We start from the raw sequence: 25,215 nt of genomic DNA on the forward strand, positions 1-25,215 counted from the left end.
GATAGAGTAATTTATATGAATGTGAATACTACTTATGGCATGTTATTCACTTATTCAATAAGAATTGAATTTCTGTAAGGGTAATTGAATTGAACTTGTACCTTATATGATATATGGGTATGGATAATAAATGTGTCAGACTTTGTTTCATAGGAAATATTGGTTTTGTGAAATATATAAGCGGCTGAAGTGAGCGTGGCAGACCACAAATAATATATACAGATATTATTCTTGATGTCTGTCTCTCTGTATTTCCATTCCTCCGTCTATTGCTGAAATCTACCGCCATTTGTCCATCCACGTCAACGCGACGATCTCGTAAGCTACATAAACTAGGAACATGCAATTTTCAATATATATTTCTGGATTCAATACGCAGTCCCAGCTTATTTTTATTTTCCTATTTTCTTAGTACCGATAAAAATGTTTCACTATTTTGAATACTACAATACTACATACATCCAATTTGCTGTGGTTTCAGTAAAGAACTCACATACTTAATATATTTCATTTTTATACCTCCCCTGTACGCATAAACTCAAAGGCATACAAGTACTAAATGCACACATATGAATGTCATTGTTACGCTCTGAAAATGTGAGTAAAAAAGTTCAGCTAAAAGTAAAGTTGTTCAACAATTAAGCTTGCATAATAAAGCCCATAAGCGCAGTCCTGCTGCGCTAGCAGCGCAATGAGTAAATAACGAGCGCATGTGTGTGTGTGTGCAAGGATTTTAAAATTGTATTCCAAAGGCAATCAAGTCTATATACAGTAGAATCCGGTTATAATGACGCTCAAAGGACCGCCAGTAGACCCGGAAGACGCTTAACCATATCAATTTGTCCATAAAAGTTTGTCTAGGGACCAGAATTTTCGTGGCACTAACCGTATGGGCGCTATAAGCGGAGTCGCTATAACCGTACATACAGTAGAATATCTGATAAGCACACAAGTCAATCAAGGTATGTCCGCTTTCTGTCAGAAGTTTGTTTCCAAATTTCCATAGTTCTTTTACTATTTCATATAATCTATAACAATTGCTATCAGACATTAGCATTTAACTCAAACGATTTGGTATTAAGACTTATAGAAGCTATGCACAGGTATGCAGTAATCTCTCTCTCTCTCTCTCTCTCTCTCTCTCTCTCTACCTCACTCCTTTAACTAACTAGCTTCCCAGTCATTATATATTTGAAGTTAAGAGCTTGCGTTTCAACTCATATGCACATTCTGATGTATTATTCAAAGCCTAATTTCAGTGCGATCGAACCACATAGTAACCGAGCCTTAAATGAAGAAGAAGAAAAAGCACAGCTCATGTGTATGTGTGCATATATGCACAGCGATTAGGCTCAAATGTATGCAAAAGTAGCCTGACAGAGAGTTTCAGGTTTTGGAACTAAGCCAGCCTTAGATTTCAATTAACAAGTCGAAGCAGAGGCTTACCTATTACAGGTGCCTTCGAAACACTATCTGGGCAGAGGACACACATGCATCTGCATACACATTAATGCTCATCTGTGCACACACATACAGCATTACAAATGGATGGCCCAAATAATAATTTTAGAGGCAAACAAAATTAGAATGGCTTCGCCTTTGTCTATCAATTGGCTAACGGCAGCTTTGTGGTTAGTTTTTCATTGGGTCTGCAATTTGTTTGAGCAGATGCTATTCAAAAGCCCCAAATTACTATGCCAGCACACATGAGAGAGGCTGGGCGGAGCAGGAGGAGCAGGAGGAGCAGGAGGGTGTGTAGTAGTCTCTAAAGAGGGGCCAAAGACTGAGCTTCCTTTCATTTCGGTCTCAGTCTCTCTCAGCTTGTGCGGCTGTATCAAGGCCAATCAGCAAGCAAATCCCCATTCGCATTCAATGTGAGCGCACAAACATCGCATTTGTTTGGCCAAACCTCTGTGATTTACACTTTCATTACAGTTCCATTATGTTATAGTATGTTGAGGCTGGACTCTATCTGTGTGTGTGTGTGTGTGTGTGTGTGTGTGGCTGGGCCAAAGAATATCCCAGACGTAGACTGTGGCTCGCAGTTGCAGCTCTCTTTTATAGGCTATTGTGTCAGCCAGTCTGCGTGTCTGTGTGTGTGTGTGTGTGTGTTGCTGTGCGCCTTTTCAAGTCTTACATAACTGTCCATTGAAGCGTGCCCAGAGTCGTTATCAGCCCTTTAGCTCATCTGCCGACACAGATTGTCCGGCTGCTTCTTGAAGACCTCTTGGCTCAAAATATTTTAGCCTGCTTTCAGCTAGCTGAAAGACTCGTATGCTTAATAAAAGAACATTGTTTTTGTTGTTGTTGTCTGATCTGTACTCAATTGCCTTATAGAACAACAGTAGAGGCAACAGTAATTTAAGTGCAAGCACATTTGATTTGCTTTAAATACATTCAAGCAATGTGAATTTCGAATTTGTTTTGTGAAAATTTAAAGAAACTCATTAGGAAAATATTGAGAATTAAAAAAAAATTTTGCCAGCAAAAAAAAAAAAAAAAAAATCATATTCAAGTGAACATAGCCTCAGAAGTTATCTGTATATTAATCAATGATGTTTTATTGAATATTTATTATATTATTAATACGTCTAGAAACTATATATCAGGTATGTAAGTTTAGCTACCCGAGAAAAATATAATACTGTGCCGATATGTAGGACGAGCATAACTCGTTCTTGTATGTTACAATCATCAAGGAGAGCATTTTGAGTTTGATTTTTCGCTCTTCCTGTGCATTTCTTCTTCTCTATGTTCCTTTACTTGTGCTCCTCACCCTCTTCTCCCTGCTTATGTTCCTGTCCCCATGTTCCTCTAATTTTTTCTTCTCCCTAAGATCCTCTTCCTACGTTCCTCTCTCTGTGTACCTCTCCCTAGGTTTCCCTTCCTACATTCGTCTACCTATGTTCCTCACCCTCTGTTTTCAAACTTATATTCTTCTGCCTCCAGTCGTCAGCGTTTGTTCCTTTCGCTATGTTCCGTTTTCAAAGCTCATCTGCCTATCTTCGTCTCCCTGTGTTCCTCTCCCTATGTTACTCTGATTTTGTTCCTATCCTTATGATCCTCTTCTCCTTAAGTTTCTCTTCATAAGTTCCTCTTTCTATGTTTCTCGCAACTAGCTTATTACTTATGTTCCTTTCCCTATTTTTCCATCCCTCTCCCTGTGATCGTTCTCTCTTTCTCTCTCCCTCAGCTCGTTTACTGTATGTCTACCAAAGTAACTGAAGAATTAAGTCATTGTCAAATAAAAACCAAAAGAGAGCAGTTCAAATATTTTGGAGCTTATGACACGACAGTGAACGAGAAAGAATTAAAACTTTTTCAATGATTTTACAAACTTCAAGACTAAAAACTCAGCTTAGCTGGCAAAATTCCATTGTTGTTGTTATTTTTGTTGGTGACTTTTAGCACCGTAAATGAATATATAAATATGCGACAGCATCGTTTCAAGCTCCAGCTGCTATTTAAATATGCATATCCTCAGACCTTTTGTTATGCAGTGTTAAAACTCAGCCCTGAGCTTTGTTTTTATTGTAAATATTTATAGGCTTTGAGGCAGTTGAGCCAAAATGGAAACAGAAGCCTTAAGCTGTTGGATGGATGGATTCGATCGATATTTAGGGAAAATTAACACATATTAGAAGAGGCGCACATACAATATATACATATGTATATAACTAATCTGGTAAACTATTTAATTTAATTACAGCGCCGAAGGGACAAATTATAAGGCTGGATTTTCGCAACTCGTTCAATATTGAGGCCAAGGAGGAGTGCAAATTTGATTTTCTCGAGGTAAGCAAGTGCAGGGATAACAAAAAATAAGAATGAGATAAAAAAATATGCTGCATTTGCATAACAAATACAATGTTGCTGCTGACATAAGACGCAGCTTGCTCTCATTTCGGGTAGGGGAAAAAAATGTTTACAAATTGTTGACTTTGTTGTGATGCTGCTGCTGCTGCTGTGAGTGTGTGTGCTTGGCAGACAAATCCTTTGGCCTTGCCTTAATTGAAAGTTAACATTACAGCAGCGGCGGCTCACGTGTCGTATGCGCAATTCCACCGAGAAAAACTTCATCTCCAAAACAAATGTCAAACATATAGCTGCATGAAAAGTGTGCACATTCTGCGTCAGCTGCTGTTAATTGGAATATAATTTTAATTAGTTCTTCACAGCCAGCGAGAGGGAAGAGAAGAAGAATAGAGAAAAGATGCAAAACAACTAATTGAAATATGATTTGCGTTACGCCTCACACATTTCCTATTTATGAACAAATTGAACAGCTCAAGAGCTAATTTTTGCCTAATCATGCGGCTTACATGAGCCGAACTAATTAAAGCGTGTGAACTTTGTCACACTTTCAGCTCAAGACTTCCATTTCAAGACAGATGACGGGGCGTTTTCTTTATGTTTGCCGCTATTTAAATTGATTTTTAGTCGAAGAGCTGATTACACAGGCCAACAGGCTTTAAGTATTCATTACAGCTAATACGGGGCAAAAATTGATTTCTTATTATTTAATTTGAATCAATTTTATATTGTATTTATTCTCTGAGTCGATTGACAAACGAAATCCAATTGTTAGAAAGGTTTTATAAATATGGACGAAACAGGCCACAGGAGGCGTGGTAACATCCGTATTTCTGTCCGCTCATTCGTAGCTCCGTCGTAGTCCGTCTTTCTGTCTGTCGAACTGTCTAAATGTCCGTCCGTAAGTGTGTCCGTTCTTCTGTCTGTCCATCTGTTCATTTATATCGATTTGTGTTCGTTTGTTCTTCTTTCTGTCGAGTTGTCCATCTGTCCGTCCGTAAATTTGTCCGTTCTCCTGTCTGTCCATTCGTCTGTTCTTGTTCTTCAGCTTGCCGGTCCGTCAGCCTGACCGTCAGTTGATCTGTCCGCCCGCCCGTCAATTCGTGGATCTATCTGTTCCTCGATCCGTCCTTTCACCTGTCCGCCAGTTCATCGTTCTTCTGTTTGACTGTCCGTTTATCCATTTTTCCTGCCTGCCTATCCATCCATCCCGTCTGGCCAATCCGTCTAACCATCTATCGTTTAATTACGGACATAATTGCAATGTATGTCTAAAAGAACCGTAAACTATTAGCTCTTTGTAGGGTATAGGCTATATCCCAGTCGAGCAGTTCTAGTCCCAGTTCTGTCTTATTCTTTTATTTATATTTTGTTACATTTACTAGAAGAGCTTTGCTTTTCTCAAGCCAGGTGAATAATGCTGGCAAAACATTTGTCATCTCACTTAAATTGCCTTGAACAAGTTGTATTCAGAGCCCGTTGTTAATCTGAGTAATTGTAATATGATTTGACCTGATTAATCATTCAGTTAAAATCATGTCCAATTGCTCATGTTTTTTATGGCTCGTTAGGCTGCGGGACAAGTCTGCTCGCCTTGACAGCCAAATGGGCCCAATTGAGAGGCAGCTGTCAGTTGTCACCTGGGCAGAGTTTGAGCTTAATGTTACTGGAATTTAATATCGCGCTCCGGCTTCAGTGCGAGCTGCCAACTGACATTACCTTGAATGGCCAACGTGCAAAAAAAAAAAAAAAAAAAAAAGGAAAAATTAAAGAATCAAAGTGAAGCGAAAGTAGCGAAATTTCAAGTAGTCTTTGCCTTTCGTTCAGTTCAATCATGCTGTGAATGCTTCTGGTTGCCTTTTGCAGATACGCGATGGGCAGTATGGCTTCTCGACGCTAATTGGAAAATACTGCGGCACCGACTTTCCGCCGGAGATAACGTCGAAGGAGCGGTATCTGTGGCTGCACTTCCACTCGGACGACACCATCGAGTATACGGGCTTCAGTGCGGTCTTTGAGTTTTTGGATAGGAATCGTGAGGCGCCCAGCACGGATCTCAATTGTACCATCGAGAAGGATGGCTACGAGGGCTTCATTAACTCAACAGATGTCCCAGCTGAAATAAGGGAGCAGGTGATACGCGACAAGATTGCTCTCGACTGCATTTGGCGTATCCAGGTGAAGGACAACTGGAAGGTGAGTGCGTTTCCATTTCAATCAAATATATCAATTTGTCATTTGTGTGCTTTATCCTCTTCCCCTCTCTCGCTCTCTCTCTCTCTCTCTCTGGGTCTCACTCATTCTCTATCTTTCCCTCTCTCCTTCACTCTTTTTGCTTTCTCTTAGATATTTTTGAAATTTCTGGACTTTCATCTAAGCAAGCCGAACGACTGCGAAACAAACTTCTTGGATATATTCCCCGAGCAAACAGTGATGCCATTAAGGTAAGAGTTAATAGACATCCCAGCGAATTGGCTGTGTTGGCTTTAGTTAGGTCGGGCTGGGACTGGGATTGGGAGTGGGATTGGGATTGGGAGTGGCATTGGGATACGCAATCCCAGTGCCACAAACCAATTTCCGCTTCACGAATGCGCCACAATGTGAAGTCAGCCAAAAAGCGTTTTCCAACGCTGCAAAGATCAAAGCATGTAAAGCAAAATTTCAATTTATTACCGGCCCAAGTAAATTGTATGACAGCGGAAGCTGCGGCGGCGTCAGTGGCGGCGGCGGCGGCGGCGTCGCCTTTGACTCGCCCAACTGGAATTGTTCTGTGCCACCAGCCGAACGCCGACGACGGCAGTGTCTACCCATCCATTGCGATTTACCATTTGCCATTTACCATGTGCCAGGCACAGCCTTTCTCTCCCTCTCTCCCTCTCTCTGTCTCTCTCTCAGCCCTCTGCCGCTTTCAACACGCCAGCAAATTTCCACTTGTTGCTTGCTCGCCTGTTTTCCCTTTCCCCTGCCACTCTCCCCGGCCAACTTCAGCAACTTCAACACTTGCAATGCCATTCGATTTTAGAGTCAACTCTAGGGTTCGGGCTTTTGTGCGCTCGCTGATGGGCGTCGGGGCCAACGGCGACGGCAATGACAGCACCACTCAATGTGATTGACTGGCCGTCTAGATGAAGCCGCCTGTCTCGTCGGCTGGGGCCATTGATTTGCTGCTGGTTGTACCCTAACGCAAGGCATTCAAATTACATACAAAAGGCGGAGCTAACACATTTGCGCATTGACAAAGATAAAGAGAGTCTCGGCCTTTCTACAAGCATCGATTATTATTGTAACTGAAGTTCAAGTTTCGATACCTTAGATAACTTAGATCGCATGCAAGCTATTCTCGCTCAGTTAGTGTATTCAACTGTCGGCTTCGTCAGCCTGGATTTGATTTTGGCCCTTGATATTGTTGTTGGCGCTCCGCTCGGCTCTGGCTCTGGCTCTGGCTCTGGCTCTGACTCCGGCTCTGGTCGTTGCCACAATTTCTATTTAAATTCATTTTTCGTAACAATTTGGCAGACGACGTATTGGTTTGGGCCGTGTGGCCGTCCGTCCGTTCACATTGAATGCATTTCAAAACAACTTAAGTACATGGACATGCCACGCCCACACTTTATGCCCTCGATTTGTGGCAAGAAAAAAAGAAAAATTCCATTTCGAGTCGTATGCGTTAAATGTTTAGCTACAAATGTTAATCAAGTCCGCAAAGAACATGCTGCTAGAGTTTAAGATAGACTTACAAAATATGCATACATATACATATTTTTAAGCATATGTGCATGCACATGCATAATTCATAAGCTGCACAAAGTGAAATTTGATATATTTCTAGAAATATCTAAACATTTGCCAATTCATTTCAGAGTGAAGAACTTTTGCGGATCGGCGGGCGAGAGCATTACGGCGGAGTCAAACATTCTGCACATGCGATTTTACGCAGAGCAAAGTGCGATTAACTCAACATTCGCCATTCTCTATACAGCATTCCGGGATCGTGGATCGGGCAGTAAGTGCAAAACTCTTTCTCAATGTTTTTTTTTTTTTTTAACTAACTAACTGTGGCTGCGGATTGTGGCGGAAAATCCTTCAAATTTGGAAGCGACTCAAAGCAAGCAGCGGACGGCATCAGAGGACGGTGCTCGGCTGGGCCAAATGCCTTGGCAATCCGATGCTAAGCTTACGCTATCCACAAGCACCGCAAACGTCGACGGCTTTTTTGTTGGCTTTTTGGCAGCCAGAGGCTTGCCTTCTCTCTGTCCGTCCGTCCGTCCGTCCGTCCGTCTGTCTGTCTGTCTGTCTAGCTGGCTGACTTTCTCTATGCCATGTGCCGTGCGCCATGTGTCTGGCTAACTACTTATGTGGCTGGCTGTGTGTAGCCTATGTCTGTAGTCTGTGTGCTGTGCTGTTTGTTTGTCGCCCAGTTTTGCGTGATTGCCGCCTGTTGCCAAAGGCTAAGCACTTCTTTGTCATTCAACGAGTGTCCTTTGTGCCAGGCATTGTTAACTTTGGCAAAGCCCGCCTCGCTTCCAGTTAACAGCTAACGACCCTCCACACTGCCTCCAGTCAAGGCTACCAAATTTTAGGTGACATCCAAGCCCGGCCAGCACAACAGATTGAGCATCGTTCGAGACGAACTTTCTGAGTTTGAGGCTTTGTCGTCATCGTCGTCGTCGTCATCGTTTTTGGCAGTGCAATTATTGTTGCTGTAGCACGATTTATGTTCGAGATTAGGTCTATTTGTTTTGCTGCTCTCAGACATTTCAATGCGCTTTGAAGGAAATGCATATGCATACTCTATTAAATATTGAGTGATAGCAAATATGTTGTTTAAGAAAACAAAAATATATTCTTAACACTTGGATTTAAGGTGAAATGATTTACTCAAATAATATTTATGATTTTTAAGATGAAACTGAGCAAATGACTCTTATTCTCGTTAGAGTCGATCAATGTAGTATTGTATCTATTTATTGTATCTGGAAAATCATTTCTACGATTTAGTAGTTCCTTTAGATGAGGATGCACATGGGTGTAGAATCAAAACTGTTGCACAATCAGATGATAGACTGACTGCAAAACAATAAGATCTACTACTACAGTGGAGTCTCGATAATTCGTACCCCGCTAAATTGAAAATCGCGATAAATTAAATTCTCTTCCCCTGAAAGAAATTCGATCCCTTTGATCCCTTTGCGATTTCCAACTATCGCGATTCTATACTGTAGTATATACTATATTATACTATATATTACTATTTAAAAATATCTCGACCAATATAAAGTAAAGTTGCCAAACAAGTCTCAGTTTTCTCAAAATCTGAGCTCTTGCTCTCAGCTCCGCCACAACCATTCATATCTAAGCAGAGTATTTACATAGTCACTAATGCTCGTTATCAATTCTATTCCACAGCCATTTTGACAATAATTAAGCAAGTTTTAATTGTGAATCCTTGTCTTCCACAGCGTGCACCGAGGACGAGTACGATTGCGAGGACGCGACATGCATATCAAGCGACTTGAAGTGTAATGATCGAGACAATTGCAAGTTTCGCTTCGACGAGGAGAAGTGCAGTGTAAGTGTGAAAATCAACGAGCCACAGATTACCTGATTTGTTTTCTTTTACTTTTCGCTCTCTCTCTCTCTCTCTCTCTCTCTCTCTCTGTCTCTCTCTATGTCTCCCTCTCACTCCCTTTCTTTTACCCATTGGAAATACATTGTGAGCGTCTCAACATCTCCTTTCCATCGTCATTAAGTTGAGCAAACTTTGTGCATGCATCTAATTATAGGCAAACGAGTGTGCCACACACACACTCACATATATATACACACATATATATGTATATAGTCTTGACTATCATTTGAACTATGCCACACACACACACACACACGCGCAGATAGACAAAGTTAGCCAAATAAGTTTTGTTTGCAAAGTCTGAGGTTTATATTCGAGGCGTTCTGCTTTCTCTGCATTGTCAACGCGCGTTGTCCATGGACTGGGCTGAATTGTTGTTATTGTTTTAGCTTTACGCTCAATCTCCACTTGCTTTGTTTTCGCCTCTCTCTCTCTCTCTCTCGCTTTTTTTTTTTTTTTTTTTTTTTTTTTTTTGGTGTTTTGTTGGCTCAGCAATTGTGTTAGATGATTAGATTTGATAAGGTCACCCAGCGTCAGCGATTGCCCAGCGAATTGGCTTGGCTCTAAAGCAATGTCTCCTCAGTGACTCATTAAACTTGAAAGCGAGCAAATAGTTTGCATTCCTCGGGGGGCTGCTCTGTGGCTGTCTGCTGTAAATCTTGTTTCGATCGTAAAACTTAACTAATTGAACAAACAAACATTCACAAATGCGTTTTCAAGCATTTGAATTTACGATTTACAACTCCGGCTAGACTCTTTCGAGTCGTAATTAATTGCAGTGCAAACAACTGGACGCTCAGTTGCTGTTCAGCTGTTCAGCTGTTCAGCTATTCAGTTATCCAGTTATTCAGTTATTTGTTTAGCCATAATCCAATTTAATAATTACGTTCATTGTGCTGCGTTAACGATAATCGCATTACAATTTGGAATTCCAATTGTTTAAGTATATATAAAATCAAGCGATTTGTTGCCACTAATTTGTGTTGCGATTGTTCCTAAATTGCCAAATAAATCAAACATTTTTCTTGCCTTCTCTCTGACTAGCTCTCTCTCTCTCTCTCTCACTCACTCTCTCTTTCCTTCCCTCTCCACTTGACTCATAATTGGCGCAACGGTTCAAACGTGCAGCTCAATCATGCGCATACACAATCATAGCATATATATGTATATGTGTATTCATATATTTTATAAATATATATACATATATTTAATTGGCTCTGATTTAAATTAGAGCTCGAATTTTCACTAATTGTGTTCAACGAATTTGATTTCGCCAAAGCAACCAAATCAACTCAGCCAACCGTCATATTATTGCCATTCTCGCTCTGTGTGTGTGTGTGTGTGTGTGTGTGTGTGTGAAGGTGGGTCCATGTGTGTGGCTTATGAAAGCTTTATAATTATGCAGTTTTTGCTAGCTTGTTACGCAGAGCAGCCAACATGTTGTAACAGCATTCAAAGCCCGCTCAGAGCGCTCTTTCATTTTGTTATCATATGTCGCTGCCTATTAAAAATTCATTGCAAAGGGTATGCACGTTCGTAACAGGCAGCACAGGAGCCAATGAAGTATGTAACAGTTATGACAATCTGTAGCAAATTAAATTCAAATATATTCTATAGCTTTAGTTTGAAGACCTAAAGTCAGTTTGGAAATAGACAAAATTAAATCGGAAATTTTTACTTTTTTGGGGTTACATAATTGTGAAAGTTATATCTAAATTGTTTTTCCAAGCATATTTACTAAATATGTATTATATATATTCTCTATATATATCAACAATATATGTTATTTACTTTGCATATTTAATTGGGGCTTGTCAGCTCGGTTACGTATATGAAATTTCAAGTCTAGCAACTGTTTTTAATGGACTGACGGACAGCCGACGTGAACAAAACAAATATTCACTTTTCGCTTCATCAACAACCGAAGCGAGTTTTAAATTTTAATTAAATACATTTTTCTTTTTTTTTTAAGCAATATTAAACTACATGAAAGCAGCAAGTTTGCAGCAGAGTTTATTTAAAAAATATATATACAAGCTGAACTGTATTTGAGGTTTATACTGGGTTAACCTAATAATAGACTGAGCACAAATGTCAGGCTGTTCAATTAGGACTTCATTTGCCTTCACATTAGGCTGTCTGTATGCATGAATCCACGTTAATTTTGGATTCTATAAAAATCTATAGAACAGTTCTCATCTCATCTGCAGTAATCATATAGTGTATCAAAATAAATGAAGTTAAAAAAAAAAAAAAAAAAAAAGGACAACCATTTGCCTACTTGTTTTCTTGATTTCTTGTCCTTTATGCATATAATATAAATACATGTATTTTTACATTATTATTATTCTGACATATATACACTTCCTTTCACAGAATGAAACGCCCGGCCAATCGGAGCATGTGGTCATCATAATAATTGTGTTTGGCCTGATACTGGGCGGCATGTTCATCACGTTCATTGTCAACTGTGTGCGAAAGATTATACGAGACCAGAAGATAATACGCGTAAGTAACGTAATAATGCTTGATTGTTATTAGGCAGCCCTCTCTGCGCGTTCTTAGTGTCCCAAAATAAAATAGAAACTACCTTCACAATGTCTTTGTCTAGCCTCTAGCCTCTTGCCTCTTGCCTCTCGCCTTTGCCTCTTTAGCCTGTTTGCCTTGCTCACAATCTGCTCGCTGTGCTTATCCTGCTCGCTCTAGTCACTGCCCAACACGAAACAAAAAAGAAATGATAAAAAACTTTACCGTCCCCCACGTATACCCCACCCCCCACCTGCAGTCGGTGGCCGGCTAAGGACAGTCTCTCGGTCCGCTCCATATGAATAGAATTTTAAACATGAAATAACATAGATTTTGTTAAACAGCAATGCTTATATCGGCGAGTTCTTTTATCATGCAATACAGACACACACACACACACACATGCACACACACACACACACACACACACACACTCACACACACAAACACACACACATAATAGCAGAAAGCAAACAATTCACCAATATTTTAATGTATGTAAATTGTAAAATTTTTAGTTATTCCAGCTGACCAGATACGCAAAATGTAACCAAAACAAAGTCTGCGTTCTACCAAAAACTCTTTATGCTTATTATCTCATTTTGTGTGTGTGTGTGTGTGTGTGTGTGTGTGTGAGAGTGCGTGTGTGTCTTTAGTGTGCTATATGAGCATTTTGTATACCCTGTTAATATTTAATATTAATTTGAGGGGGCTTTAGGCAATAAGATCTGGCTTGGCTCCATATAATTCATATATGAACATTGAAAAAAAAAAAAAACTATTTTCTAATACTGAATTCGGCTATAAATAGAAAATGTATATGCAATATACTATGTATGTGTATGTAGAATAACAAATAGTTTTATTTTTTATAATATTGAACATTAAGTAGAGTGCTCTGAGAATATAATACAATAAAAAATATTATACATTCAGGTTTTCGAAAATTGTTTATATGCAGTGAGTAAAATTTATATTCGTTTTTTTTTTTTTTTTTTTTTTTTTTTTTTATTCTTCAACTTTAACTTCAAATTCAAACGCCTATAAAACATATACAATTAATTTAAATTTAAAAAAAAAATATAAATAAAACAAAAAATTTGTAGATTAAAAAAAAAAAAAACTTTTCCGATGAGGTATATATCAATATATTTGGCATAACTAACAAAGATTATACATAAACCGCAAAAAAAAATGTTGGAAAATAAAAAAGCCGAATATTAATACTACTCACTGTATATACACTTCTGAAAATATAAAATATGCTAGAAAAAAAAAAAAATATAATAAAAAATTATTATTAAAAAGTTTACTTATTATTTTTTAAATCACACAAAAACTTGCTGCAAAAATACTTAAAGAAGAAAATTGTCTTTGCGAAGATTTTCTTTAAATTATTATTATTTTTATTAATGTTAAAATTATTATTAATTTTATTATGATTATTATTTTTATAATTATAATTAATAGTATTACTATATTATTTATCATTTATTTTTTCATTACATTAAGAAATAGGTAAATATTTTAATAAAAATATATTTTCCTAAGTTTATTGAACTAATGACGCAAGATTTTCTCTTAGCACTGACACTTGAGAGGCTCTCGGCAGCAGGAGTAGTTCGAACAGCAGTATATGCTGTACTCGGATGAGTGAGCAGCAACGATCTAGAGCCCTAAGAGTGCAGCACTTAAGGCTGTACTCAGATGAGTGCTCACTCATCAAACACGACTCAACTGAGCTGTACTGAAATTATAATCTCACAACCTATCTCCAATGCCATAGCTGCCCTCAGTTTGCAGTTCGTATTCCACGTGTGTTCCTTTCCCGTTGATTCCATACTCATGCTGGAGCAATAGGCTAACTATTCTCTCTATAGAGCAGCATTTCAACTGAGTGTGCTCAGCTACAGGGTATCTCTAGTTCAGCACACTTAACACATTAAGTAGTTATAAATATTACAAAGCCTTATCTAAAAACGTTTAAATGAAACAAGGAATTTTGAGCTTTGATAAGGAATGTGTTTGAGCTCACTTGCCTAGCGAGAACATAAGACAATTCAATTCGAATTGGAATTTCCATTTTTATTAGAGAACTGAAAAATGGAAATTTCTGAGTAGAATGGCTGGCTAAGGACTTCCGGCAAATCCATTTTTATAGCCGCCATTTGCTCATGCAATTGATGAATGCCCAATGATTGTCAGATTAAGATGTGATGCGCTTGCTGAACTGATAAATGGCCGGAGTGGCAAACTGTGTTTACGGATTAATGGCAGTTCACACTATTAATATTGCGCATACGACACGTGACGTGGCCGCCTGCTTGACATTGAGTTTGAATCAGGGCTGTGTGTGCTCTGCCATTTCTAATTACAATTTATGGCACAGCAACAACAACAGCAACAACAGCAGGTTCAAATGTCTTGACTCTGGTTAATCTCAGCCTCAGCTCTGGGTAACTCGCTCGGCGCCATCCCAGGGGGTAGCTAGCTGTCCGCCTGTCCGCTGCCCGCTGCCCGCTGCAGATGCTTGTTTGCTATCTTGGGCAACATTTCATTAGCTGTCGATTTCAATACAGCTCGCCCGATATCATCTAGGGTGCCCGCCTGCCAGAATGTCTGGCCTGGCACTTGGCACTCAACAAGCTGCTGCTCCTGCTGTTGCTGTTGCTCTTGCTGTTGCTCTTGCTGCCGCTGTTGCTGCATGGCTGGGAAAGCATTTTATTGTCATCGCATTGCCAACGTCAGCCGCCCAGTGGCTCCCCGGGGAGATTGCTTGCTGAGCCAGCTCAAACAGCGTTGGCACATAGGCAGAGAAGGAAAGGGAGGGAGAATAAGACAGAGAGAGAGAGAGAAAGGGAGAGAGAGAGAGAGAGAGAGAGAGAGAGAGAGAGAGAGAGAGAGAGAGAGAGAGAGAGAGAGAGAGAGAGAGAGAGAGAGAGAGAGAGAGAGAGAGAGAGAGAGAGAGAGAGAGAGAGAGTGAGCTGCAGATTTAACTTTGACTTTTGCAATATTGACAACTGCTGTCGAAAAGCAAGAGCAGAAATTGAATATCATTCTGGACATGGACAAAAATATGCTGCAGCTGCTGTCAGCTAACAAGTTAATTAACTGATTGTGTGCGTGTGTGTGTGTGTGTGTGTGTGTGTGCGTGGGCGTGGCTAGCGCTATTTATAGCGCCGCCTAGCAGCTGCTGGTATGCCGCTTGATTGAACACACGAACCGCAAGTCACGCCCCTCGTGCTCGTGCCTCAGCAGTGATTTGTTTGCTGAGCAGCCGAATGGCTGAACACCTTCTTTTGGGCCAATTCAAGTCAACAAACATAATAATAGGTGTGTCTATCCCTATCTCTCTTTGTGTGTGTTAGTGTGTGTGAGTCAAATCACACACTTGCAAATGTCGCAAGCCATTCAAGCTAGCCGACTATCCGACTATCCTATCGCATCGCACACGATGACGCGTCGCTGGCTGTATTAAATTCCTGCCAGTTACACACCCACACACACACACACACACACAATCACACAAAAGTCATTCGCATCGATGTTCTCTGCGCTGGCACGAGACAAGGCGACAAGATTCCTATCACGCAACCTATTATTGTTTTTCTAATATGCCAAGCCCCCTCCAGACATGCCGTCTCGGCCTCCACCCAGCCCACGATTTGACAGCAATCATGGCAGGCCAACGAGGCCACAGGCTCTGCTCAATCTGCGGAAGTGAAGTGGTTCTCAATATGTGAGGCTTTTGCAGTGCTGCCTCTACTTGCTGTTGATTAACAAGGCGCATTGCATTGTATATTGCTTGAATTGAAATACCCTAGAATGAAGTGAGTACTCGAATTGGACAGTCAGCTAGGTAGAGATCAGAAGTCTGAATGTTGCTCAGCCATAGATCAAATGCTCAAGAATGACTTTATTTAACTGTCATAGATCTGCAGCTTAAGCTTAATAAGCTCGAGTCACATTGATAAATGTCGCTAAAGCATAAATTATATATATGTAAGAATGAATGTATTCATTTGGAAGTTATAAATAAATACGTCTGTCTGAAGTATGATCGTTAGAGTATTTCATTAAGTTAACGATCCACAGTCTCAACAATAAATTCATTTGACATCATAAATGCATCCCTCATCACCGGATTTACTAAGAATAAATTCACTTTATCTAAATAGGCCAAAGTTGAAACATTATTGAGTTCATTTACTGGCTAAGAATATATCCTTCAGTTGTTTTTTTTTTACAGTTTTTTACAGTTTTAAGAATAAATTCATTTAATTGACAGTCATGAATATACAATATCAATCATTCACATATCTACTGCAATGAATTATTTTGTAAATTATTTTATAAATATATTTAAATTCAATAATAAATGAGTTCACTTGGCAGTCATGAATACATTTAACAGTCAGAGACTGCAGTCTGAAGAATGAGCCCATTTGACAATGTTAAAAAGAATTATATTTAAATTCTTATGTGAATACATTCACTTAGCAGTTATGAATACACCTATCATTCTGCATTCACTTGGTAGTCATGACTATGCAGGGCTGTCCCATCTGGCAGCATTATATTTGGACAAAGATGCCAGATCGCTTATAAGTTCCGTTGAATATGGACAACGCTGTAGGCCTCAATACTAGAACAAGGTTTCTCTATCTCCAACATTTCTCTATCTCTAGCATTTCGAGCAAACCTTTTATGTATCTCTGCGAATCATGCTATATACAGAGTATATTTCAGTCAAATTGCCAACACGAGCCGACCACTTATCGTCCTTGTCCACAGCACATTGTGCATGCGTGACTACTGTTTCGGAATGCCCATTAATTGAGCTCGAGAATTAATGAAATTTGAGCTAAGAGGCTTCTTAATTCAGGCCAACAATTCAATGAATGCTGCTACAATGTCCGGAGACTCGGCCGGAGCCCGTGGAGCGCCTGAACCTGCTGCCATGGAGCATCCATTAAGGCAATAAATCCACTTAAAATTCTTTGTGGCATTTCGCAGTAGCTGCTGCTTGTTAGCTCGTTGAATCGCCAACGCAGCTCAAGTTGAGCTCGCATCTATTTGCGATATGCAATATGCAAATGCAAATGATGAAAGTGAATTGCCTAGAACCTCAATAAACATCGATAGCATTTCAAGTGCCCGAAGAGTTTGAGCTTTGATCCTGGTCCTATAGAAAGAACTATCTGATTTTATGCATTCTTTGTGCTTCTCGCCTTGCAATTATAATTTGTGAAATATTTTTTGTTAGTCTTTTTTTTTATGTTCAATCAAACATTTGAATAATTGAGGAAAATGCAAAAAAAAAAAAAAAAAAAAATAATAATAATAATAAATAAAAATAATTTCAATCTGAAATTTCGTATGTTATGTAGCCACATGCAGCGACGACTCTTGTATTATTGCTATATGTTTTTCAATTTAAACTTTTCCTTATTTTTGGAATTTTTTTTTTTTTTCTTGTTCGGGCCATCCTAATTGAATTACACACTGTGCACAGTGGCACGCCCACAATCATGTACACAATTAAATGGCAATCAACAATTTGTGGAAAAGTTTCCGCATCAATTGGCAGCGCGGCGCACTGGATTATATGTGATTAAATAATCGCATTAATTTGGAACGAGCGAAGAAGAAGAAGTAGAAGAGGAAGAGGTAGGGGAAGAAGGTAGAAGCTGAAAATCGGAAAACTTGGGCTCTATGTATACTTAATTTTCTGGTTAAGATGTGAGCTTTAAGCCATGATGGCGATGCTGACTCGTGTGTGTGTGTGTGTGTGTGTGTGTCTGGGTGTGTGTGTGTGTCTGGGTGTGTGTGTGTGTGTGTGTGTGTGTGTGTAGGTGCTGATGCTATTGATGCCAGCAACTTTTAAAGCCTGACATATCCAGCCGAATTGTAAAACAAGCGCTGACTATGCACGTCGAACAGTTCAATTAACACGCACACAAACACGCTCACACTCACACACTTACACACACACAGATGCACAGGCGCAAACGTGAGGCAGCGCTGAGTGCTTTGCCAGGTTAGATGGAAGTTAGAAGCCAAGGGAAAGGGGCATGCCAGCTTGGCAATCTGATTATCGCCTCGAGTGCTTGGCAGAGGTTCAAGTGTGTAAATGTGCTGAATGAGGAGCTGTGGGAGAGGGAGGGGGGAGGGGTATGTTATAGAGTGGGAGCAGCATTGATGCTCTCTCTGTGTGATTCACCTTTTTGGTGGTGGCACCCGCCACCCCCCCCTACCCAGTCCTAGCGTTGCTGGGCAATAGAAATGAAAGTGGCAAAGGCTCGAGCAAAGTAAAGCTCGCAGTTTCGTTTTTTTTTTTTTTTCTTCTGGTTCTTCTTCATTTTTACTGTTTTTTATGGCCGGTCGCATTTATGAAACTGCATCAAATAAATTTGCACAAAGCGCACATCAAATCAAATCAATTCAACGTCAGCGGATTTGATGAAATCATTCAGCAGTTCGATCGATGCTCAATGGATAAGCTGCCGGCTAACTGCTCTGCATGTATGTATTTAGGTGTGTGTGTGTGTGTGTGTTTGTGTTTGTGTGTGGACAACCCACAAAGAAATTGCTTTGCGGCAACGCCATCGATGGCCACTTTAATATGCCGTTATGCCACTAAATGACGGACCGAACGCTGCAGCAGCAGCAAGCCCGAAAAAAATCAAACAACAAAAATTCAGCTAGGACCGCAGGGCACGCAGAGGGAGCGGAAGAGTGGGAGAGTGGGAGAGCGAGAGAGATTGAGATAAAAGGGTTAAATATTTGGACAGACTCGTCTCGTATACAAAATGGTGCATATACATATTTTATTACATGTATTTCCATATTCCACAGTTTCACAGTTTCCAAGTTGAGGTCGTTTGTTGCATGTGCTGCGCTCGCTTGTGGCATGCCACTCGCTGCTTCTTTTATCCGAGATGCTTTTGCTACGTTTCTCACTCTCTCTCTCTCTCTCTCTCCTTCTCTCTCTCTCTCTCTCTCTCTCTCTCTCTCCTTCTCTTTTTCTCTCTCTCTCTCTCGCACTCACTCTCTGTTTTTTATTTCCTTGGACTTTGTGTGCGGAATTTCTTGCCCAAAATTTACCACTTAGTTTTTAGCATGTACTTGCTGATAAAAGTATATGCACGCTCGCTGCACACTCGTGCGCACTCACACACACACTTACACACACACACACACATTATTTTTTGGCAGCAACTGCTAACTGTCAAACGCAAACCACTTGAAAGCCGGCAATACTCTGCCTCTGTGACCTTAGCCACGCAGTTGGCATGCCCACAAAGAATTGTTAATATATTATTCACTACCTCTTCTATGAAGTTTTATTTCTCTTTTGAAGTTACTGCGGTCCAAAAATTGGCTTAAGTGGCAGATGTGTGTGTAGGCGAGCTTAGGGTTAAATAGGTGTTTGTATTGGCTTAATTGGCATATCGATAATCGATAAGCTTATCGATTCATATGGATAAGTATTAGATTAGAATTTAAATTAAAATAAACTAACTATTTGATATGAAAATGTGCTGAAATATAGTGAGAGGAAATGATTTGACTCCTGTTTGTTCATGTTTTTCTTTATAGAAATTTATAAAATAATATTAGATGTAAAATTATGCAATAGATCAATTCGGTGAACCTACAATCTACTATTATTATAAAAATTCAGCTTGATCAGAACATTTGATAGAAATTTTTAAAATAATATTAGATTTGAAATTATGCAATAAATAATTTATAAAAATGAATCATGATTAAATAGGAATCATAAATAATATAGACAATCGTTTTATGAGAAATTTCGTCATTGTAGCAGCAGCAGCTAGCTATGTATGATCGCTGCTTAGATAAAGCTATCGAAAATATTATCAATAATATTTGAATATACTCATTATCCATTTTTAATGATAAGTAAAGATATAAAAATAAAATACATAGCATCTATGTATATCTATCTGCCGAAATGTATCGACATGCATATAAAACCTATCGATTACTGATAAACAGCTCAAGACATTGCTATTATTGGCAGTTCTTTATTAGCACTACCCTTCCTCATTTGATGTCAACGAGAGTTAGGCTTCAAGCATTTCAATGTTCTTCAATCGAGCCCAATCTCTGCCTTAACGATGCAGTCATTTAGAAACTATCGATAAGTAGCGCTTGATCGATAGCTCCAATCGACTCGGATTTGCATTTGCTCGTTGATAATGCCAACTTCCAATGACTAGTGTCAAATGGCTGCTCTTTTCTTTTTTTGCTCACACAAGGCAACACTTTCGAACGACTTTGAGCTTTGAACTTGCCCAGCAAGGGGGCAGAGGGTTAAGGGCCAGGGGCGCTGGGACGCAGGGCTAGATAGGAAGCGTGATCTGTGACAATGTTAAGCTCAAATTTAGCATCAAATGCTACGCTCTGTGGCTGCGGCAGCGTCGTGTGTGCATATTGTGCTTGCCATAACTGCATCCAATTTGGTAACAGCCGCAATGCATATTTGCCCTGCCAGCACACACACACACATACACACACACACACACACATATATATGTATATATACATATATTGCAGCAGCCAACATTGCCTTGAGTGATATTTTAGTGTTGGCTGTTTGCAGCAAGTTGTTGCCGCTGCTGCTGATGCGCCGCAACGATACCAAAGAAGCAGCAACGATAGCGCTAGCGGGGGCAGGGGAGAGGTGGGCATGTCTGCGGAGCGTTAAGGCGTGGCAAGGGGACATTTTGCGGTGCTGCCACTTGTTCTGCTCCGTGTCTTGGCGGCCGTCTTAGAGATAAACAGCTTACGAGTTAGCATAGCGACGCACATGTGTGTGCACACACACATGCATACTCTCCCTCTCTCTCTCACTCTCTCTCTCTCTCTGTATATGTATGTGTTTGTATGTATTTGTAAGTGAGTACACAAGTTTGTCTGATAGTTTTATTATTTTAGCAATTTTGCTGTCACGGCGCCATCTGACAAATGCATTTTAGCCTTAATTTGATGGTTGATTCAAATCCCCGTGCACTCCATGCCAAGCCCTACAGCCCTACCCTACTCCTCCAGCCCCTCCTCCAGCCACTCTTCGCACACTCCACTCTGGGGCTGTTATTGTTTCATGTATCAGACGAGCATTTCATATTTCATATAAATTAAGTAATACGCGAGAGTGCGAAACTCTGGCTAGCACTGGCATATGTGATGATGACTGCAGAGCGGCGAGGAGGGGGCGACACTTGTGACAAGGTTGAAGGGATGACGGGACGCGGGGTTGAGGGGCTGGTGTATGCGACGCTTGGCAGCGTAATGGAAAAACTGCCATTTCCGAGCAGACGCCGCTCATCCGTGTTGAGAGCTGAATTCAAGGAATGTGCCGGGATCTGTGTTTCGTGTACTTCGTATCGGTTAGCTGCTGCTGCTGCTGCTGCTGCTGCTGCTGCTGCTGCTGCTGCTGCTGCTGCTGCGGCTCTACAAGTTTATCTAACGCACACGCTGCTCGAACCGGCCTCCAGCTGGCCGAGACGGGACCTGCATTTGGGAGTGCAATATATTATTTGAAACGGAGTTCGCACAGAGATTCCAATGGGCCGAAGTGATGAGGCGTGAGGCTCTGCTGATGTGGGCGTGGGAGCCGGAAGCCGGGAGCCATGAGCATTGGCTTAAGCAGCCAGTAATAACCAACTTATGTAGCTAACCGTATTTCTCCGCTAACATCAATTTTCCCGGCCGCCTGGCTCGTTGCACTGGGATAAAATGAAATGAAATGAAATAAATCAAGCTGAAATGCAATTCGCAAAGAAACAGCCACGGCCATAAAATAATACAAAGAGAGTGCTGGCTGGGTCAGAGTACGGGCCGGCGGAAGGGGAGTGGGAAGTGGAAGCGGTTCAGGACTGCAGCTGCTGCTGCTGCTGCTGCTGCTGTTGCTGTTGTGCAGCTCCCTGTGGAGGATGCCACTCGGCGACGTTTCGCAAGATGAGCAAAGTGAAAAGCGAAAAGTGAAAAGCTTTGGCTTAATGCGAATTGAAATGCTACACTTTAACTCAACACTTGAAAGTTCTCGAACTGTCCCAGGAGGCGTGGCTCTGCCATTGACAACCGATGATCCATGGCCATCAATCAGTCCATCATCAGAGAGTCAATCAACTCAGACTTAAGCGATAGCTTATCAAAGACTTTTTCAACCTTTTCATTTTCCATTTAGCAAGTGCTAAGCGGCTCAAGTTCTCTTTGCTTTTCTTTCAGTTACTCTATTAGTTTTGCTTTAAACTCTTCTTCATAGATATGTATGTTCTATTGAAGTACTATTTCTAGTAGCTGTATTTAGGCATATGTAAATGTTAGCATATGTAAACTAGGCTGATTAGCGATAACTATTAAGTATCATCTTCATTTCGATATCTATCGATATATTTAAAGACTCACCCTAGAGACGGTGCTGGAAATAAGCAGATAATGAGATGAAAAAAAAATGAAAGCCTACTAGTGAGAAGCATTCGGATCACTCTTAGTGTGGCCAGCTTAAATTTCATTTTAATACCTTGAACCCCTTGAAAATGGGAAATCAGGGTATATTGGTTTTGTTAAAATGTAGGTAGCAGGCAAACAAGGCGTGGCAGACCCCACAAAGGATATATATTCCTGATCAGGGCAATGAGCTGAGTCGATATACCCATGTCTGTATTGAACTTTTCTTTTTTCTTAGATCTAGATCAATTATCGATAACTATTGCCACTCTTTTGTTATCGATTTAAACTCTTATTGAAAATTAGCTAGAAAATAATATCTCCTACATCTTAAGAGCTAGAGTCTCCAAATTTTAAATATAGATTGGCGTGTATTTTATAGAATTTCAATTTTTGTTAAAGTCCAGCAGCTTTTGTTGTTCCTCTCTCTCTCTCTTCTCTCTCTCTCTCTCTCTCTGTGTCTCTCTCTCTCTCTCTCACACACACACACACACACAGAGAGTTGAGCACACGAACCAGAACTGAGAAGCCTGACGCCAAAACTTAATGTCAGTCGGATAATACCTCCACAGCCTCAGCAATCCTGTGCAAGCTCTCTAGTATCCTACTAATACTACTGCATCAGCTGAGAATAATCCTGAGTTAAGAGACTTAAAGAACAGACTTCGCACAGACTATTTCATATTATCACTTATATGTACTTATATGAATATAAGATATATGAACTAATACAAATTTAAGTGTTCATCTAAATAATATGATAACATAATAAAAATATCATGAATGCAGCTTTGAGCTTAAACTATAAACTATGTAATATCTCCAGCGCTACTTATTCTACTGCAACGGCTTTTGCTATTGACTCTTATTTGGTCGACATACCTCTATATGGATATATACTCTTATATTCTACACATGTATTGTATGTATGTATGTATGTATAAAATAGATGCGTCTGCATTCAGGCAATGGAGTACGCTCGATTTAAACACTTTGCTTTCATAGATATTTTATTATCCACTTCGTTCAGCTGATGTTCGGCTATGCAAATACAAAGCGAGTGAATGGATGAGTGGGTCACTGGGTGAGATAGAGAGAGAGAGAGAGAGAGAGTGAGACGGGTGGGCAATGTGTGTAAACAATCTGGAGTAGTTTAAAAAGCTGCTCAACTGAGCTCACACTCGCACTCATCACACATCTCTGTCTACCTCTCCCTCTCTCTCTCTCTCTCTCTCTCTCTCACACACACTTTGTTGTCATTTCTTAGCAGAGCATGCACTTGGCTTTGTCCATCAATATGAGCTGCAGACCGGCAGCCAACAATCTCAAGTATATGTGTGTGTGCTCTGCAATAAATACCTCGTAATAAATTTGGGAAAAAAAAATCAAAGAGCCGAACTGAAATGAAATCGCATCGAATCGCTGGAATATTGAATGCAAACGCAATTGGCATTGAATGAGCTCCTCAACTGGCCAACAATTGAGTTTTTGGATTGTGCGAATGCTGCATGCCACATGCCACATGCCACATGCTGCATGCGCACGTGAATTGGCTACAACTTAAAACCTTTTTGCCTTTTCCCAATTTGGCCAAGCGATAAGCTAAAAGTAAGTTAATTTTCAAATGCCTGAAGACTTTTGCCACAGCACAAAGAACGAACCAAACCTTTGAGTCAATTTCCTGTACCAAGCCTCCCCTACCCCTCCCCCTTCAGCGCTTCACGTTAACCTTTGGCTGCTCTCTGCACCTATGCCGAATTCCAATTAAACAAATGCCAAACTTTTGCATGCAAAGCAAAGCCAGCGAAGCGTTAAGCCCGAACTTTTACAAGCCCACAACAAAACAAAATATAAATAAAAAAAAAATAAAAAAATAAAAATCATGTCTGGTATAATGAATATATAAAATCTATATAAATAATTGAAATTCAATTCGAAAATATCGATATATTGGCGCATTCGGAAAACTTAGAGTAAAACTTTTGTGCATAACATATTGTTGTTGCGGTTCATGGACTAAATTAATTACATCAAATTTGGATATATGCATCGATATCTATGTCTATATAAATATATGTATGCGCATTGTTCACATATGGAGATAATGAGTCAAAAGTCTGGGCAGTGCGAGGTGTGCGCCGTATATTTCCATAATTTGTATGCGAACAGTTTTGCGGCCAATTAAAAATTTAATATAAAGTAAATTAAAACTGGCAAAGCGTTGGTGTGTGTGTGTTGTGTGTATGTGTTGGGGCTGCTTTTGTGTATGTGTGTCTGTTTATGAATTAGCTTGTCAAACATTTGCATTTCAGCTCAATTGACACAGCGACTGGCAATGCCAATAATTGGAATTCAACTGGGCAAAGTTAACACGCAGCCGAAAACGAAATCGAATTAATTTCATTTCCATTACATTTTCCAAAGTAGAGAAAGGCAGAAAGAGAGAGGAAGGGAGAGCCATAGAGAGAGAGAGAGAGAGAGAGAGAGAGAGAGAGAGAGAGAGAGAGAGAGAGAGAGAGCGACCACATAGAGTTAGACCCGACAGCAACTGGAAACTCAACTCAGTTGAGCGCAAATCTGCGGCTGACTTATAAAAGCTTCATAGAGCAACAAATATAGTGAATGCTTCAACAGCAGCAGCGGTAACTGGCTGAAAAAAATGTAAGCTGCTCGACTAGTAAATACCCTGCAATTTGAAAAGAGCATATAGACATATAGATATGCTCAAAGTAATTTATGGATTATTTATGAAAAAATAAATTTTA

At 40.1% G+C, this 25,215-nt stretch overlaps 1 protein-coding gene across 4 annotated transcripts in view; it reads left to right on the plus strand.

The window, feature by feature from the left end:
- Window positions 1–25,215, plus strand: part of LOC6584515 (dorsal-ventral patterning protein tolloid) — a 107,372-nt gene that overhangs the window by 65,847 nt on the left and 16,310 nt on the right. For all 4 annotated transcript variants that reach the window (XM_032732235.2, XM_044009070.1, XM_044009072.1 and 1 more), the window contains 6 exons: window positions 3,710–3,795; window positions 5,680–6,009; window positions 6,160–6,257; window positions 7,674–7,816; window positions 9,273–9,382; window positions 11,819–11,950. In XM_032732235.2, coding sequence (XP_032588126.1) covers window positions 3,710–3,795; window positions 5,680–6,009; window positions 6,160–6,257; window positions 7,674–7,816; window positions 9,273–9,382; window positions 11,819–11,950 — 899 coding nt within the window. The remainder of the gene's footprint in view (window positions 1–3,709; window positions 3,796–5,679; window positions 6,010–6,159; window positions 6,258–7,673; window positions 7,817–9,272; window positions 9,383–11,818; window positions 11,951–25,215) is intronic.

Source organism: Drosophila mojavensis, unplaced genomic scaffold (assembly GCF_018153725.1).
Source record: "Drosophila mojavensis isolate 15081-1352.22 unplaced genomic scaffold, ASM1815372v1 contig_136, whole genome shotgun sequence".
Classification (NCBI taxonomy): domain Eukaryota; kingdom Metazoa; phylum Arthropoda; class Insecta; order Diptera; family Drosophilidae; genus Drosophila; species Drosophila mojavensis.